Genomic DNA, 17,101 nt, shown 5'->3' on the forward strand with positions numbered 1-17,101 from the left:
TTCTCGACTGTGACGGATTTGTTTGTTTTGTTGGCATTTTTCGCAAGTGGTAATGTATTTATGAACCATCTGTTTCATTTTTTTCCATGTATATTTTTGTTTTAATTTTGTAAAAGTTTTGCGAACTCCTTGATGCCCGCTATGAGGATTGTCGTGATATTCCTCTATTAATCTGTATTTCTTCATGATGTCCGTAATGTTTTCTGGTTTCTTGTATAACAATATATTTAGTTTATATCGACTTTCATTTTTCTTCTCTCGTTGCAACTTATTAATTATTTCTTTAAATTTAGTTTTATCCATGGATTTAATTATTATGTCATCATCGCTTAGCGCTAGCATTGTTATATTCAATTCTTCTAGTTTCGAAATTAGCTTCACCATAATCGAAATCGGCTTCGGAGGTATTTCGCATAATTCCACTGTGACTTTTTTGTCATCATAACGTATGAATGCATCCTTATTCTTATTTACAATTTTAAACTGCAGTGTTCTCATACCTCGAATATCACTAATAGAAGTACAATCCCAACAATAGAGTTGATCAGGCTCAGTTGGTTTTGTCTCTTTTTGTGTATTCTTATTGGTAGTTTTATTGGCAGCGGTACCTATGCAGCGCGCGTTTTACTTCTAGTCGTTATACATATTTGCGATATTTCTTTAACATTACTTATTGCTTCTTCATCTTCGTCTGGATTTTTCAATTTCCGACTGGACATCTTGTCTTCATTGGTAGGTATCAAATTTTTTAAAATATTACTGTCTATTTTTATTCTAGACAGGGCATCAGCGTTAGTATTAATTTTTCCTTTTTTGTAGATTATTTCAAAATCATAATCTGATAAATCGATTCGAATCCTCGTCATTTTTGACGAAGGATTCTTGTGCACGAATAATGAAATCAAGGGTCTGTGGTCAGTTACAACATAAAAATGTTTGCCATATATGTATGGTCTGAAGTAGTTTATTGCCCAATGTATCGCAAGTAGTTCCTTTTCAATAACTGGCTTGTTTAAGTCGTGTTTTTGTAAGGCTTTGCTTGCGTAGCAAATTGGCAAATCTGAACCAACATTACCTTGAGAAAGTACCGCACCAAGTGCATAGTCAGAGGCATCCGTTGTTATTATGAACGGTTTATCGAAGTCTGGATACTTCAATACAGGAGGACTCATTAGGGTTGATTTAAGACGTTCGAATGCTATTTCACATTCAGTATTCCATACGAATTTTTGATTATTTTTTAATAACGAATTTAAAGGTTTTGATATTGATGCAAAATTTTTGATAAAACGTCTGTAGTAATTACAGAAAGCAATGTATCTCCTAACTTCATCTACGTTCGTAGGTTTAGGATAATTTTGAATGACTTCATATTTGGCTGGGTCTGTTTTGACGCCATGTTCAGTGATTAGGTGTCCTATATATGTAACTTCGTGTTTTAGGAAGTTGCATTTTTCAGGATTTAATTTTAAATTGCAATCACTTAATCTCTTGAAGACTTTTTCTAGATTGATATTGTGTATGTCTTCAAGGCGTGTTAGAGGAAATTTGTCATTTATTATTTTGTTGTTGAGTTTTCTGTAATCGATTACGAGTCTCCATTTCTTCTCATCATCTGATGATTTCTTGGGTACGAGTAGGATTGGTGAACTGTATGGGCTTTTAGAGGGTTGTATTATGTCATCGTCAAGTAATTTTTGGACTTGCGATTTAACAACATCATTATGACTATGTGGTAGTCTATAATTTTTGATGTATGTTGGCACATTATCTGAAGTTGAAATATGTTCCGTGTAGAAATTGTTGCAGGATATTTGTTCTCCTTCCATCAAGAATATATGTTGAAATTTAGTTACCAGTGAGGTAAGTTCCTTATCGTCACATTTGTTATGTTGCGTTCCTATTTGTAATTTATTTAAAAGTTTTTGTGAACGTGATTCATTATATTTGTTACAAGGGTCTTTATTAACTTTATAATACTCGTTCAAAGGACGGGTTTTAAAATTTAGTGTATTTAGAGTAACACTGTGTTCATTCGTGTTCAAAACTCGAATATGGCAGTTTCCTCTTGCTGGTAGCATTGTATTTGCAATGAAAACACCTTTGTCAATTTCTTGAGAAATCAACAATTTATCATCATCGAAATACATGTCTATAGGTAATATATGTTCTGTTCTTGCTTGTAGAACAATTGGTTTATATGATATGGGAATAGTTATCTGTTGTTCATTGTGGGTAACTGTTAACGAAAAAGTGTAATAATCAATATTACATTTAAAGATGGTTAGGAAATCTCCACCGATGATGCCATCTACTTCAATTGGAAAATCCTCTTCCACCACCTAAAATTCATGCTTTAAATTTATATTTTCAAACATCATATGAAGAGTCGTGATGCCTATGGAATTTATATAGTTGTTTGTGATACCAGATAATGTACATGTTTTATTCGAATTATAATTTAGATTAAACTTGTTTTTGATTAGTGATACATCTGCTCCTGTGTCGATTAATAATTTTATATAGTTGTTAGTGTCTTGGGAATGAACTTTTATATAGTTCGATGAATGTGGGTTGAATGAGTAGATATATTTTTTTATTTTACCAGAGGTGAATTCTACTGGTTTCCCTCTGGTGTGTTGCAGTTTTCCTGTGCTGCTGTTAAACGAATGTTCCTTCCGTTTCCGTTTCTGTTGTTGTTTCTATTGTTGATTTGTCTCCAGTTGTTATTGTTGTTACTTCGATTTATTTGGACATTCCTGTTGTTACTGTTAAGAGAATTATTTTGATTCCTATTTGAGTTGTTGTTATTTTGATTGTTGTGGTTTCTTTGACCACTATTATTATATGTATTTCTATTGTTATATCAGTTATTTCCGTTATGGTACCGGTTATTTCGATTGTTATTATTATTATTGTTATTGTTATTGGACCAGTTGCCACTAAGTCTATTGCCATTTGGTCTATTGCCATTTGGCGTGTTACCACGGTAGTATAGCATTCTTTGGTTCTGTTCAGTGAAAAGTAAACTTTCAGCGATTTCTCTCGCTTCTTGGAAAGTTTTGGGCTGTGACATCTGTACAGCTTGCGAATATGTTGCATTGAGGCCTTTTTTGTATGCCAGTAATGCATTCTCTTCGTTAGTTGCTAGCATCCCTTCAGCTTGTGGTGAGGTTGCACTATAATTTCTCTTTAATAGAGACGCTGTATTCAGGTCTGACAATAGTTTGGCCATTTTATCACTATATTCCGTGATCGACTGGTTGTGGCCTTGCCTAATTTCACTTATTTTTTGTAAGAGAATTGGAACTGTGTCTTTCGGTATGTATATTGACTTGAGTTTCTCTACCAATGTTTCCATTGAAGTTGGAAAACCTACTGGCGAAACTCTTATCTTCACATTGTGATTGAGTTTGCAATCTACGATGTGCTCTAGGAACTCCTGTTTGTCTTCGTCTCTAATCTTCTTGCTATACAAATTCAATCGTCGCAAGAAAGAACTTAATTCTTCCTGCTTTCCTGTAAAAACGGGTAGGAGTTTTTCTACACTTTCTATTACAGAGTCATACGACGCCATATTTGCTATTTGTGTGCCGTTGTTATTTTGATTACCACTTGTTATGTGGTTATTTATGGTTATAGCGTCAGGTGTCTGTTCAGTTGATGTCATATTCAAGAGATATTTTCTTGTCTGAGTATATTTTTCTAAAAAAACTTCTTTTAAAGCTAAAAATTCCTCAAAATTTTTGGTTACATATGTTGCTTCTATAAGCCTTTTAAGGTCATCTAACCTATTTAGTTTAATGGCTATCGTGGGCTTAGTATATCCTCTGATACTAGCCTTTTTGGCGTTTTTAAGAATATTCTGAACTTCCCCTATATATGTAGCAAAGTTTTCCATAAATCAAAATCAGTAATAAATCAAAATCAGAAAGCAAAATTCAACACAAATCAAATTCTTATACATTTTTTTTTTTGTATATTTTGTATGAGAGAAAAAAAAATTTTATATAATAATACTGGATATTTTATCGTAATTAATTGTTATGATTGTTTTTATTTCTTTCTTAGATATAATTCATTATCTTTTTGTAAATTTTTTTGAATGTATAATATTATAGTTATATAATAATTGCGTAAATGTAACAATGAGAAAAAAAAATATATGTAATAATATTATAATTTGTCTAAATATAATGATATGCTAATGTTTAAACGTTATTGGAATTTAATGCCATGTGTACACGTTTATGTACATATTTTTTTATGTACTTATTTATCTTATATGCAACGAATAAAATAATAAATACTATCAATAAAGTTATAATTACTACCTCTATATTTCCGGTGCTTGTAGCTGCATTGTTTTGTAGATTATTGTTGGTCACCTCTGTCTTTTGTTGGACGTTGTTCCTCGTGTTGTATTCATCGCTGGAGAACCATCCCATCGTTGAGTCGTTGATGATGAAATTTGCTATATTCTTAACTGGAAAGTTTTCTCCTTGAATTTTTGTTCACTTGTTGCTTAATTGACAGCGATTATTTTTACCATCTTATAGGACGAAAAGTGTATATGATAATATGGTTAGAGCTTTGAGAAGAAAAATTTTGAAATTTTCTTATGCTCGAGAACACTGTCACATTTTTGTTTTCTTTTTTTTTTTTCAATTAATTTTATAAGATATCTTTAACTTCATTACACAAATGTTTTGTTTATATTACTCAGATGATATCAAATATGAATATAGTGTCGCAGTAGTATCATTACGTTTTACTATATTAAACTACATTAAAATATTTCACTGACGTCACATTCATAACGCGTGTTTAATTGGTATTCATTTATTCTTGTTTGTATGTTTCACAATTTCTTTGAACATTATTTATTTTCATTCACATTATTTAATTATTTAATGTTTAATTGGTATTCGTTTATTCTTGTTTGTATGTTTCACAATTTCTTTGAACATTATTTATTTTCATTCACATTATTTACTATTATTTAATTAATTTAATTAAAAGTTTAAAGTTTATTTTATTTTTAACAGTTTTTACACTTTTTATAGTTTAGGTCCTTTGCCAGTTTGGCAGGATCGCCATGTAATAATAAGATTATATTTTATTTGGTCGTTAGATTTTTTGTATAAGTAAAACATCTTCCCGTATTGCTCGTCATGTTAAGACTGATTTTTATTTTTATATTTTCCTTAAATCTAACATAATTTCTTATGACTAATTTCCAATAGAATCTTATCTAATGATTCTATTGGTTAATACTTAAATTACTATCGTCTAATTGGTTAACCCAAATTAGACGTATATAATAGTTTACATTTGTCAGTTATATTCTATTTCACAGTGGCACACATCTGGTGACCAACTGTATTGAGGGTAAATCATATTGCATGCACAATTGCATGCAATATGATCTGTGAAACACTTAACACAATTTCATGTGCTGAGCATGCCGCAATCTAAATTGTCAAATGCATATTGGAACAATTAAATATGCATACAAATATTTTGTCATAAAGAAATGACAAAATTCTACGAGTCAAATTTCTGACCCATAAATTATATCATACTTGACAATTTAGGTTTTTCGGTCATGCTTGATATTTGAGTGTTTCGGTTTGATGTGACACATTAAATATCGCACACAACGTATTGTGTGTGGTCATGGTTAATATGCCACTACACCCTTACCCTTTAAGAAAAATTTTTATTTTTGATTGTTTAATAATCGAAAAGAAAAATTTTGAATATAAAGTTTAATTCATGACCATTTGTGATTTATTATTTTATTACTATGAGTTTTACAATTATTGTTTAATAAGTTTCATAATGGCATATGATATATTTACTTTATTTAATTAATTATAATTATATATATAGCGTAATTAATTTATTTGAATGTTAACATATTTAATTATATTACTGAATTAGATAAGTATAGTTTTGTAATATATAAATTGTTATTATTAAACAAACAGATTAAATAAAAGTCTAAAATATAAAGTATTTTACTTTAATTTACTTAATTGAGTTTAAATGTTAATATAAGGTTGTCTTTATTATTCTCTTGAGTAAATTTTTATTACTACTCCTTTTTATTATAAATTCATCTATTCTATTCATCTTCTTGTAAATAATTTTGTATTGTTCTTATGTAAGGTTTTTATTTCATTGTTTATATTAACCATTACATTACTGTTATCTATGCCTGTTATTGTATAAGGACCTGAGTATGGACTTGTACCTTTTCGTGTACCATGCGTCTTTACTAATACTTCATCACCTATTTTCAGTTTTGCTGGATAGCTGTCTTCTTTAGATATTTCTTTTCGTTTAGCTTTTGCTTCTATGCTATACTTTCTTGCTTTCTCTAGGGATAGCCTGAGTCGTGCTTTTAGTTCGTTAGCGTAATTATCTAAATTAAATCTACCTTGTGTATCATTTATCTTTTCGTTTGGTAAGGATGGTAACTTACCAAATACCAGCTCATGTGGTGTGTAACCTGTATCAAAGTGGGGGGCAGTATTGTACGCAAAAGTATAGTACGGTAACCAAACGTTCCAGTCGTTATCATCAGCAAAGTTTAGTAGGTATTCGTTTAGAACTCTATGGTTCCTTTCTACTGTACCAAGTGTTTCATGATGATATGGGGTTTAAAATATTTGTTTAATTCCCATAATATCAGTAACTTTAGCTAACAAATCATTCAAAAATTCTGTACCTCGGTCTGATTTTAGAATCTTAAAGGAACCGAACTTTAGTATGAGTTGTTCTACTAATGTTTTGGCTATGGATGTAGCATCTTTATTAATCATTGGGTATGCAATTATGAATCTACTTAATTCACATTGCATAGTTAATATATACCTATAACCGTTCGCTGGTCTTAAAGGTCCAACAGTGTCGATTTGTACTGTTTCGAAAGTTGTATGAGGGGTTGTGGTTATTTGAAATTCTTCTCGACTGTGACGGATTTGTTTGTTTTGTTGGCATTTTTCGCAAGTGGTAATGTATTTATGAACCATCTGTTTCATTTTTTTCCATGTATATTTTTGTTTTAATTTTGTAAAAGTTTTGCGAACTCCTTGATGCCCGCTATGAGGATTGTCGTGATATTCCTCTATTAATCTGTATTTCTTCATGATGTCCGTAATGTTTTCTGGTTTCTTGTATAACAATATATTTAGTTTATATCGACTTTCATTTTTCTTCTCTCGTTGCAACTTATTAATTATTTCTTTAAATTTAGTTTTATCCATGGATTTAATTATTATGTCATCATCGCTTAGCGCTAGCATTGTTATATTCAATTCTTCTAGTTTCGAAATTAGCTTCACCATAATCGAAATCGGCTTCGGAGGTATTTCGCATAATTCCACTGTGACTTTTTTGTCATCATAACGTATGAATGCATCCTTATTCTTATTTACAATTTTAAACTGCAGTGTTCTCATACCTCGAATATCACTAATAGAAGTACAATCCCAACAATAGAGTTGATCAGGCTCAGTTGGTTTTGTCTCTTTTTGTGTATTCTTATTGGTAGTTTTATTGGCAGCGGTACCTATGCAGCGCGCGTTTTACTTCTAGTCGTTATACATATTTGCGATATTTCTTTAACATTACTTATTGCTTCTTCATCTTCGTCTGGATTTTTCAATTTCCGACTGGACATCTTGTCTTCATTGGTAGGTATCAAATTTTTTAAAATATTACTGTCTATTTTTATTCTAGACAGGGCATCAGCGTTAGTATTAATTTTTCCTTTTTTGTAGATTATTTCAAAATCATAATCTGATAAATCGATTCGAATCCTCGTCATTTTTGACGAAGGATTCTTGTGCACGAATAATGAAATCAAGGGTCTGTGGTCAGTTACAACATAAAAATGTTTGCCATATACATATGTATGGTCTGAAGTAGTTTATTGCCCAATGTATCGCAAGTAGTTCCTTTTCAATAACTGGCTTGTTTAAGTCGTGTTTTTGTAAGGCTTTGCTTGCGTAGCAAATTGGCAAATCTGAACCAACATTACCTTGAGAAAGTACCGCACCAAGTGCATAGTCAGAGGCATCCGTTGTTATTATGAACGGTTTATCGAAGTCTGGATACTTCAATACAGGAGGACTCATTAGGGTTGATTTAAGACGTTCGAATGCTATTTCACATTCAGTATTCCATACGAATTTTTGATTCTTTTTTAATAACGAATTTAAAGGTTTTGATATTGATGCAAAATCTTTGATAAAACGTCTGTAGTAATTACAGAAAGCAATGTATCTCCTAACTTCATCTACGTTCGTAGGTTTAGGATAATTTTGAATGACTTTATATTTGGCTGGGTCTGTTTTGACGCCATGTTCAGTGATTAGGTGTCCTAGATATGTAACTTCGTGTTTTAGGAAGTTGCATTTTTCAGGATTTAATTTTAAATTGCAATCACTTAATCTCTTGAAGACTTTTTCTAGATTGATATTGTGGTGTTTTAGGCTGTTGCCAAAAACAATGATATCATCGACTGTACGCTACTTGGTGCTAACCCAGATCCTTAATCTGTGTTAGCTTGGTAGCCAATTTTTATGTGTAATGTAGTTTGAGCACTTGTAACCCAAACTACTTGTATTTTCTATTTTGATTAGTTTGAGCACTTGAAACCCAAACTAACCGATGCGAGAAAGTAAGAAAGTTATAATTGATTTTTCTTTTCCTTCTGAACTTTATTAACATTATTTCTTATATTTATACAAAATTATTTTATTAACAAGCTATTAAATTATGCATTAATTGACAATAAATATTAATGCATAATTCACAAATAAATAAATTTGCCTACGCTGTGCTGACATAATTATAGGCCAACATATTACATACTTTCTTCAGTGCATTGACCAACAAGAAAAGCTGATAATGCAAAATTGCACTTTTTGTTGGTCAATGACTGGTCGCAGTGTTGGCCCAAATAATATGTAAACACATGTAACCAAATATCATAAAAAATAAAAATATAAAATAATATGAATTAAATGCAAACATAAACATTCTCCCCGCCGTTGAGTGCCAACTCAACTTGTCCTAGGTTGTGGTCACAGTGAAGTCCAAATTTTGTTGACGTAATTCTGCATTTTGCATATCATTTCCTCGTGTTGAAATTTCGCTTATTGTGTGTTTCTGACATCTGTTGTGTTTGGTTTTCCAAGTAATGATTATGATTATTGTTATAGAAATTAACAACGCCAAATAACTTATCGTATGATGATGAATACTGTTTAGTCGCACTCTAGAGGGAAGATATGTCAAGTTTTCCTTAGTTAGCTGGTTTTGTAATTCTTTTTAGGTGGCTCGTCTTGATCTGTGCATTCGTGTGGTGTTTTCGAATTCGCTTTTGTAAAACTTTTTGAAAGTTGTTCATCAGAAACAGGAGATTGTTCATCGGATGGAAACAGAGGCGCTAGTCTTGTCAAAGGACGTCTTAGAGTTCCTGATGCCATTCTAACATCAACCACGCGAACTAGACCGTCAACTCCCTTATATACCTTTGCAATACGTCCAAGCGGCCATTTTAATGTAGGAACATTATCTTCCTTGATGATTACAAGAGTACCTTCTTTTATATTTGGATTGGCTGCTTTCCATTTGTGTCGACATTGTAGTTCAGTGAGGTACTCGGTTTTCCAACGTTCCCAAAAGTTCAATTTGAGGCGAGAAACTAATTTCCACCTTGTCACCAGATTTATATTTCCTGATTGGGCCTTTGCATCTGCCATTGCTGTGAGTGGTTCTCCGATCAAGAAATGACCAGGTGTTAGTGCTGACAAGTCATTCGGATTACTTGACATAGGTGTCAATGGTCGAGAGTTCAGTATTGCTTCGACTTGTAGTACCACAGTCTCTAGTTCCTCATATGTTAGTGACGTGGTCTTAGTACTTCGTATCAATAGGTGTTTTGCTGATTTGACTGCTGCTTCCCACAGTCCACCGAAGTGTGGTGCACGAGGAGGTATAAATTTAAATGTTATTCCTCTTTCATTACATTCGTTAATTATCTTCTCTTGTGCCTTACTTGTTTGAATTGAGTCTGCAAGTTCAAGTAATTGATTACTTGCTCCGACGAAATTTGTGGCATTGTCACAAAACAAATTTTTGCAGTGTCCTCTTCGAGCAACAAAACGTTTCAGCGATCCGATGAATGCATCTGTGGTTAAATCGCTGACTACTTCGAGATGAACTGCCTTAGTTGTAAAACAACAGTACACAGCAATGTATGCCTTGTGTGGTTTCTTGCCTCGGATTCTGTAATGTATCCAAAAAGGTCCGCAAAAGTCCACGCCAGTGGTGAGGAATGGTCGCCCAGGTTGTACTCTTGTCGCTGGCAAATTACCCATCAGTTGTTCATAAAATCGTGGTCTTACTTTAGTACAACGTACACAATGTTGTACTACTGACCTTGCCATCAATTTGCCCTTAATTGGCCAGTATCGTTGACGCATGTTAGCTAGGAGAGACTGCGGACCACAGTGCATGTATTTCTTATGGACTTGTTCCATTATTAATTTGACAATGGGGTCGTTATAAGGCAACAACATAGGATGTTTGGCGTCATACGATAATGAGGCTGCATCCAACCGTCCACCAACTCTTATGATGCCTGTATTATCAATAAAAGGTGCCAGTGATGCCAATGCACTGGACTTATTTATTCTTCCATCAGATTTCATAATTTTGATTTCATTTTTAAATTCTGCATATTGAATGCTTTTGATGATGACCTGATGTGCTGCATCTAGATCATCTGGAGTCAAAAAATTGCTTGAATGATCATTTTGTTTTCTTCTGATTCTTTTTACGAATCTTAAAGTATACGATAATATCCGTTGAAGTCTTCCAAATGAGTTGTTGTGTCTTATTGAATATATGAACTCTCCAGGATTTGCTGTGCCTTCAACAACAGACAATGTAGATACTTGAGTTTCCTTCTTCCGTTCAGGATCAATGAGGGTTTCGGATTTTAATGCTGATGATGGTTTTGAAGGCCACAGTTCTTCCCGACCATGCAGGAACATAGGTCCATAAAACCACATACTTGATGACTGTAGTTTATGGGGTGCAAGGCCTCTTGATAAAATGTCAGCTGGATTGTGTTCCGAACTGACGTGGCGCCACTGACTTGTGGCTGTTAATTGATGAATGTTGCTTACTCTGTTTGCAACGAAAGTGTGAAATTTTGATGATGGAGAGTTGATCCATGATATCACTATTTGTGAATCACACCAAAAGAACGTCTGGTAATTTCTTATTTGTAGGTCGTTCTTTATTCTTGTTGCTAGTTCTGCGCCAACCACAGCTGCACAAAGTTCGAGACGAGGTAATGTCAACCTTTTCAAAGGTGCAACCCGAGACTTAGCGCACAATAGTCGTACAATAATTTGACCATTCTGAAGTGTTGATCGCAAATACGCTGCAGCACCATATGCCTTTTCTGATGCATCTGTAAAGATGTGTAATTGAATGTTGGCAGGAACTTCGCCCTTGAAAATATGACGAGATATCTGTAGACAATTTACTTTCGTCAAATTGTTCCGGAACTCTAACCACTGTTTATGTAATTCAGTCGGCAGTTTTTCATCCCAATCCATCTTTAAATTCCATAATTCTTGAATAAAGATCTTTGCCATCACCACAACTGGTGACAAAAGTCCTAGTGGATCAAATAGCCTTGCTAAATCTGAAGTTGCACTGCGCTTCGTCGTGCTGCAAACAGGTTCCAATTTAACCTTGACGCATAAACTATCAGATTTTGGACACCAGGATAACCCAAGAGTTTTTGTTGTATCGTTATTATTTTCTAAATCTAAATTGACTTCTAAGTCATCGTGTGGAATTCCTTGTAGTAGACTTGGATGATTTGCGCACCATTTTCGCAATTTAAAACCGCTTGCTGTCAGTATTTTGTTTAATTGACTCTGAGTTTCCAACAATGTTCTCAGACTATCTGCGCCGTGTAAACAGTCATCTACATAGAAGTTTTGTTTGAGAGCAGATGCACCTAATGGATAATTTTGCATATTGTCATCAGCTAAAACTTGCAAACATTTGGTTGCTAGATACGGTGCTGATCTAGTACCATATGTTACTGTGTTGAGTTCAAAGTACTTTATCGGTTGACTTGGTTCATTTCTCCAAACAATAAGTTGACATTGTCTGTCTTCTGGATGTACAAGTATTTGTCGGTACATCTTTTCAATGTCTGTTGTAAACACATAACGAGGAAGACGGAATCGTAATAAAATAGATAGTAATTCACTTTGAACAGTTGGTCCGGTGTGTAGTAAATCGTTGAGAGATTGCCCTGATGTTGTTTTGGATGATGCATCAAATACCACACGTAACTTGGTGGTGGTACTATCAGGTTTAAGCACACAATGGTGTGGTATAAAGTAATGTGGTGACATAATCCTTTCAATATCTATTTCGGTCATATGTCCCAATTTTTCATATTCATCTAAAAACTCTACGTATTGTCGTTTGAGGTGACTATCCTTTGAAAGTCTACGCTCTAGTGCTAGAAATCTATTTGTAGCAATGTCTTTCGAATCTCCCAAAGCGAATCTGTCATTTATAAAAGGAAGACGAACGATGAATCGTCCCGTAACATTCTGATATGTAGTTTGAGTGAATTGAGCTTCACATTGTTGCTCTGCTATTGACAAGACCTTTGAGTGAGTATCAACTTCTTCAACCTTCCAAAGTTGTTCTATTGCATTTTCTAAACTATCTTCTGATGCTATTCCACATGTTGGAATCATTGTGTTAGCATTTTGGATTTTTCCAGATACGATCCATCCGAGCACAGTGTTCTGTAGAATTGGTAGTTCCCTTGAAAGTTGTATTTGACCAGGACTTAGGAGTTGATGATAAAATTCTGCTCCAAGCAACATATCAATTTTGTCAGACTTATAGAATGTAGGATCTGCTAATTGGATATTATTGGGCAGATTCCAATTTGAAATTTGTAAGTGTTGCGATGGTTGATTGGATACAATTTTTGGCAACACAAATGCTTCAAGTATTGTTCTGTAATCGGTCACTTTTGATTGCACAGAAAGTGTTGTACGACTTTTAGAACTCAATTTACCTATCCCTATGCCTTCGATGCAAATCGAACTGGAGCTTACTTGCAGACCCAATCTGGATGCCAGTCGTTCAGTCACAATATTTATTTGTGAACCTGAATCCAATACTGCTCTGCACTCGACTGTTCTTCCATTAGAGTTGGATGCTAAAAGTTTTGCTGTTCCCAAAAGAACACAACTGGTCTGACCATGATTGATGGACGACATTAGAGTTGTTTGTGCAAGTGGCCTTGAAGTGTTTTCAACTGACGTATGATTTGATGGTTGAACTGGGTGTCTATTTTGATGCAACAGTGTATTATGTCTTCTTTGGCATATAGTACAACCCCTGCTGGAGCATTGTAATGCCATATGACCAGGTTTCATGTAGTTTGTGCACAATTTATGACGTTTTAGTAAATCGTGCTTCTGTTGTATGGATTTACGTTTGAAAGTTTCGCATGAAAATAATTGATGACTACTATTGCAAGTAATACATTTTGATCCTGAGTCTGTAGCTGCAAGTGCTACTGCTGGATGTCGTGGTTTGTGACTTTGTTTGTGGTTTCCATTCGTCATTGATTCGAATGCCTGAAATCTTCCTTCTAGGAACCGCAATAATTCTTTTAATGAAATTATTCTTCGGCTGTCTTCTAACGATTGCTCGAATGCCGTATGTGAAGCTTTGTCTAGCTTTCTAATAATTACGTGAACCATTATGGCGTCCCAAGATTTAACATCAATACCTTGAGCTGCTAATCCATAATAACATTCTTTTGTAACATCATGTATGCCCTTAAGACTGCTTGCTGATTCAATTGTTATATTTGGTTGTGATAACAATTTATTTAGTAATGCTGTCACCAAGAGTCGTTTGTTGTCATACCGATTTGACAGAATATCCCAAGCTATATTATAATTTTGCTCGGAAATTGGCAGATGCCGTATGAGGGCTTTCGGCTCACCTGCCAAGTTTGTAGATAAATGGAACATTTTGTGGGCTGCGCTTATTGATTGATCATGGATCAATTGTTGAAACAAATCTCTAAATTCAATCCATTTCAAATAGTCTCCATCAAATGTTGGTAAAACTATTTTTGGAAGTCTGATTTGTTGAGTTGCTGCAGGCCCCTCTGACGTCAATCCTTCAGTTGGTTGACTGTGTTGTTTTAAATATATTAACGCGTTTTGGGCATCTTTATCCGTTGAATAATATTGATCCCAAGTATATCCGACGATGTCTTGTGCGTCGGCTGATGACCATATTTCATCATTGTTATCCCTCAGATCCTTCTGATATTTTTCTATCAGAGAATATTTCAGATCATAATAACTAGGATGATGTTTTATGGTTATTTCTTCATATATTTCATCTATGCTCGTGCGTAGTGCATGCATTAATGAGGATTGCTTCTGCATGGTTCGCATGAGCGATGTAGTATTATTTGGCCCTCTTGGGCTTACTACTGGCTTACCGTCCTGTGGTTTCAGGAGTAGCCTTGATTTCTCCAGCTTGAATCTTTCATCATATGTGACTACTAGATTGGAGATTTTTTTGAAATAGTCTGCACTGAAATATTCATTTTGAAGTTCAGATTGTGGCAGTACTTTGATTTCAGCATCATTAGATTCGAAATTATCCCACAACGTGTTTAGTTTATTTAGCCGATCTTCATAATATGTGGTATCCTGCTTGCGGGTACTAGAATCCTTTTTGAAATTGGTTATCAGTCGCTCAATTTCTGTACCGAGCTCTGACTGCTTCTTTAATAACGCATCCATGGCGATGTTTGAATTTTCGGTCCGAAAATTCCAATGAATAAATACTTCAGCTGGTTACTGAGTAGACCTTTTGGTGTGTCCTTTTGTAGGTAATTGACTCCTTCGATATGTATTTCGACAAAATGAAGGCTGATATTTCATCAACAATCACGTCGGGGTCACCAAAAAATGTACGCTACTTGGTGCTAACCCAGATCCTTAATCTGTGTTAGCTTGGTAGCCAATTTTTATGTGTAATGTAGTTTGAGCACTTGTAACCCAAACTACTTGTATTTTCTATTTTGATTAGTTTGAGCACTTGAAACCCAAACTAACCGATGCGAGAAAGTAAGAAAGTTATAATTGATTTTTCTTTTCCTTCTGAACTTTATTAACATTATTTCTTATATTTATACAAAATTATTTTATTAACAAGCTATTAAATTATGCATTAATTGACAATAAATATTAATGCTGTTCTTGCTTGTAGAACAATTGGTTTATATGATATGGGAATAGTTATCTGTTGTTCATTGTGGGTAACTGTTAACGAAAAAGTGTAATAATCAATATTACATTTAAAGATGGTTAGGAAATCTCCACCGATGATGCCATCTACTTCAATTGGAAAATCCTCTTCCACCACCTAAAATTCATGCTTTAAATTTATATTTTCAAACATCATATGAAGAGTCGTGATGCCTATGGAATTTATATAGTTGTTTGTGATACCAGATAATGTACATGTTTTATTCGAATTATAATTTAGATTAAACTTGTTTTTGATTAGTGATACATCTGCTCCTGTGTCGATTAATAATTTTATATAGTTGTTAGTGTCTTGGGAATGAACTTTTATATAGTTCGATGAATGTGGGTTGAATGAGTAGATATATTTTTTTATTTTACCAGAGTTGAATTCTACTGGTTTCCCTCTGGTGTGTTGCAGTTTTCCTGTGCTGCTGTTAAACGAATGTTCCTTCCGTTTCCGTTTCTGTTGTTGTTTCTATTGTTGATTTGTCTCCAGTTGTTATTGTTGTTACTTCGATTTATTTGGACATTCCTGTTGTTACTGTTAAGAGAATTATTTTGATTCCTATTTGAGTTGTTGTTATTTTGATTGTTGTGGTTTCTTTGACCACTATTATTATATGTATTTCTATTGTTATATCAGTTATTTCCGTTATGGTACCGGTTATTTCGATTGTTATTATTATTATTGTTATTGTTATTGGACCAGTTGCCACTAAGTCTATTGCCATTTGGTCTATTGCCATTTGGCGTGTTACCACGGTAGTATAGCATTCTTTGGTTCTGTTCAGTGAAAAGTAAACTTTCAGCGATTTCTCTCGCTTCCTGGAAAGTTTTGGGCTGTGACATCTGTACAGCTTGCGAATATGTTGCATTGAGGCCTTTTTTGTATGCCAGTAATGCATTCTCTTCGTTAGTTGCTAGCATCCCTTCAGCTTGTGGTGAGGTTGCACTATAATTTCTCTTTAATAGAGACGCTGTATTCAGGTCTGACAATAGTTTGGCCATTTTATCACTATATTCCGTGATCGACTGGTTGTGGCCTTGCCTAATTTCACTTATTTTTTGTAAGAGAATTGGAACTGTGTCTTTCGGTATGTATATTGACTTGAGTTTCTCTACCAATGTTTCCATTGAAGTTGGAAAACCTACTGGCGAAACTCTTATCTTCACATTGTGATTGAGTTTGCAATCTACGATGTGCTCTAGGAACTCCTGTTTGTCTTCGTCTCTAATCTTCTTGCTATACAAATTCAATCGTCGCAAGAAAGAACTTAATTCTTCCTGCTTTCCTGTAAAAACGGGTAGGAGTTTTTCTACACTTTCTATTACAGAGTCATACGACGCCATATTTGCTATTTGTGTGCCGTTGTTATTTTGATTACCACTTGTTATGTGGTTATTTATGGTTATAGCGTCAGGTGTCTGTTCAGTTGATGTCATATTCAAGAGATATTTTCTTGTCTGAGTATATTTTTCTAAAAAAACTTCTTTTAAAGCTAAAAATTCCTCAAAATTTTTGGTTACATATGTTGCTTCTATAAGCCTTTTAAGGTCATCTAACCTATTTAGTTTAATGGCTATCGTGGGCTTAGTATATCCTCTGATACTAGCCTTTTTGGCGTTTTTAAGAATATTCTGAACTTCCCCTATATATGTAGCAAAGTTTTCCATAAATCAAAATC

The 17,101-nt window shown here is 33.9% G+C and overlaps 2 protein-coding genes across 2 annotated transcripts; both read right to left on the reverse strand.

Moving 5' to 3' along the window:
* Window positions 1–9,323: 9,323 nt before the first annotated feature.
* Window positions 9,324–14,906, reverse strand: LOC119689725. The gene has a single exon (XM_038104619.1). It carries the CDS (start codon window positions 14,904–14,906, stop codon window positions 9,324–9,326), a length of 5,583 nt encoding a protein of 1,860 aa, XP_037960547.1.
* A 1,149-nt stretch (window positions 14,907–16,055) lies between these two features.
* Window positions 16,056–16,859, reverse strand: LOC119689733 (homeobox protein 9-like). The gene has a single exon (XM_038104631.1). The coding sequence runs from the start codon at window positions 16,857–16,859 to the stop codon at window positions 16,056–16,058; it is 804 nt and encodes a 267-aa protein (XP_037960559.1).
* Window positions 16,860–17,101: the final 242 nt, after the last annotated feature.

The sequence above is a fragment of the Teleopsis dalmanni genome, chromosome 1 (genome assembly GCF_002237135.1).
Source record: "Teleopsis dalmanni isolate 2A chromosome 1, ASM223713v2, whole genome shotgun sequence".
In the NCBI taxonomy this organism is placed as follows: Eukaryota; Metazoa; Arthropoda; class Insecta; order Diptera; family Diopsidae; genus Teleopsis; species Teleopsis dalmanni.

Coding starts and splice junctions, on each gene's coding strand:
- LOC119689725 (XM_038104619.1), bottom strand. CDS start 14,906: ATGGATGCGTTATTAAAGAAGCAGTCAGAGCTCGGTACAGAAATTGAG.
- LOC119689733 (XM_038104631.1), bottom strand. CDS start 16,859: ATGACATCAACTGAACAGACACCTGACGCTATAACCATAAATAACCAC.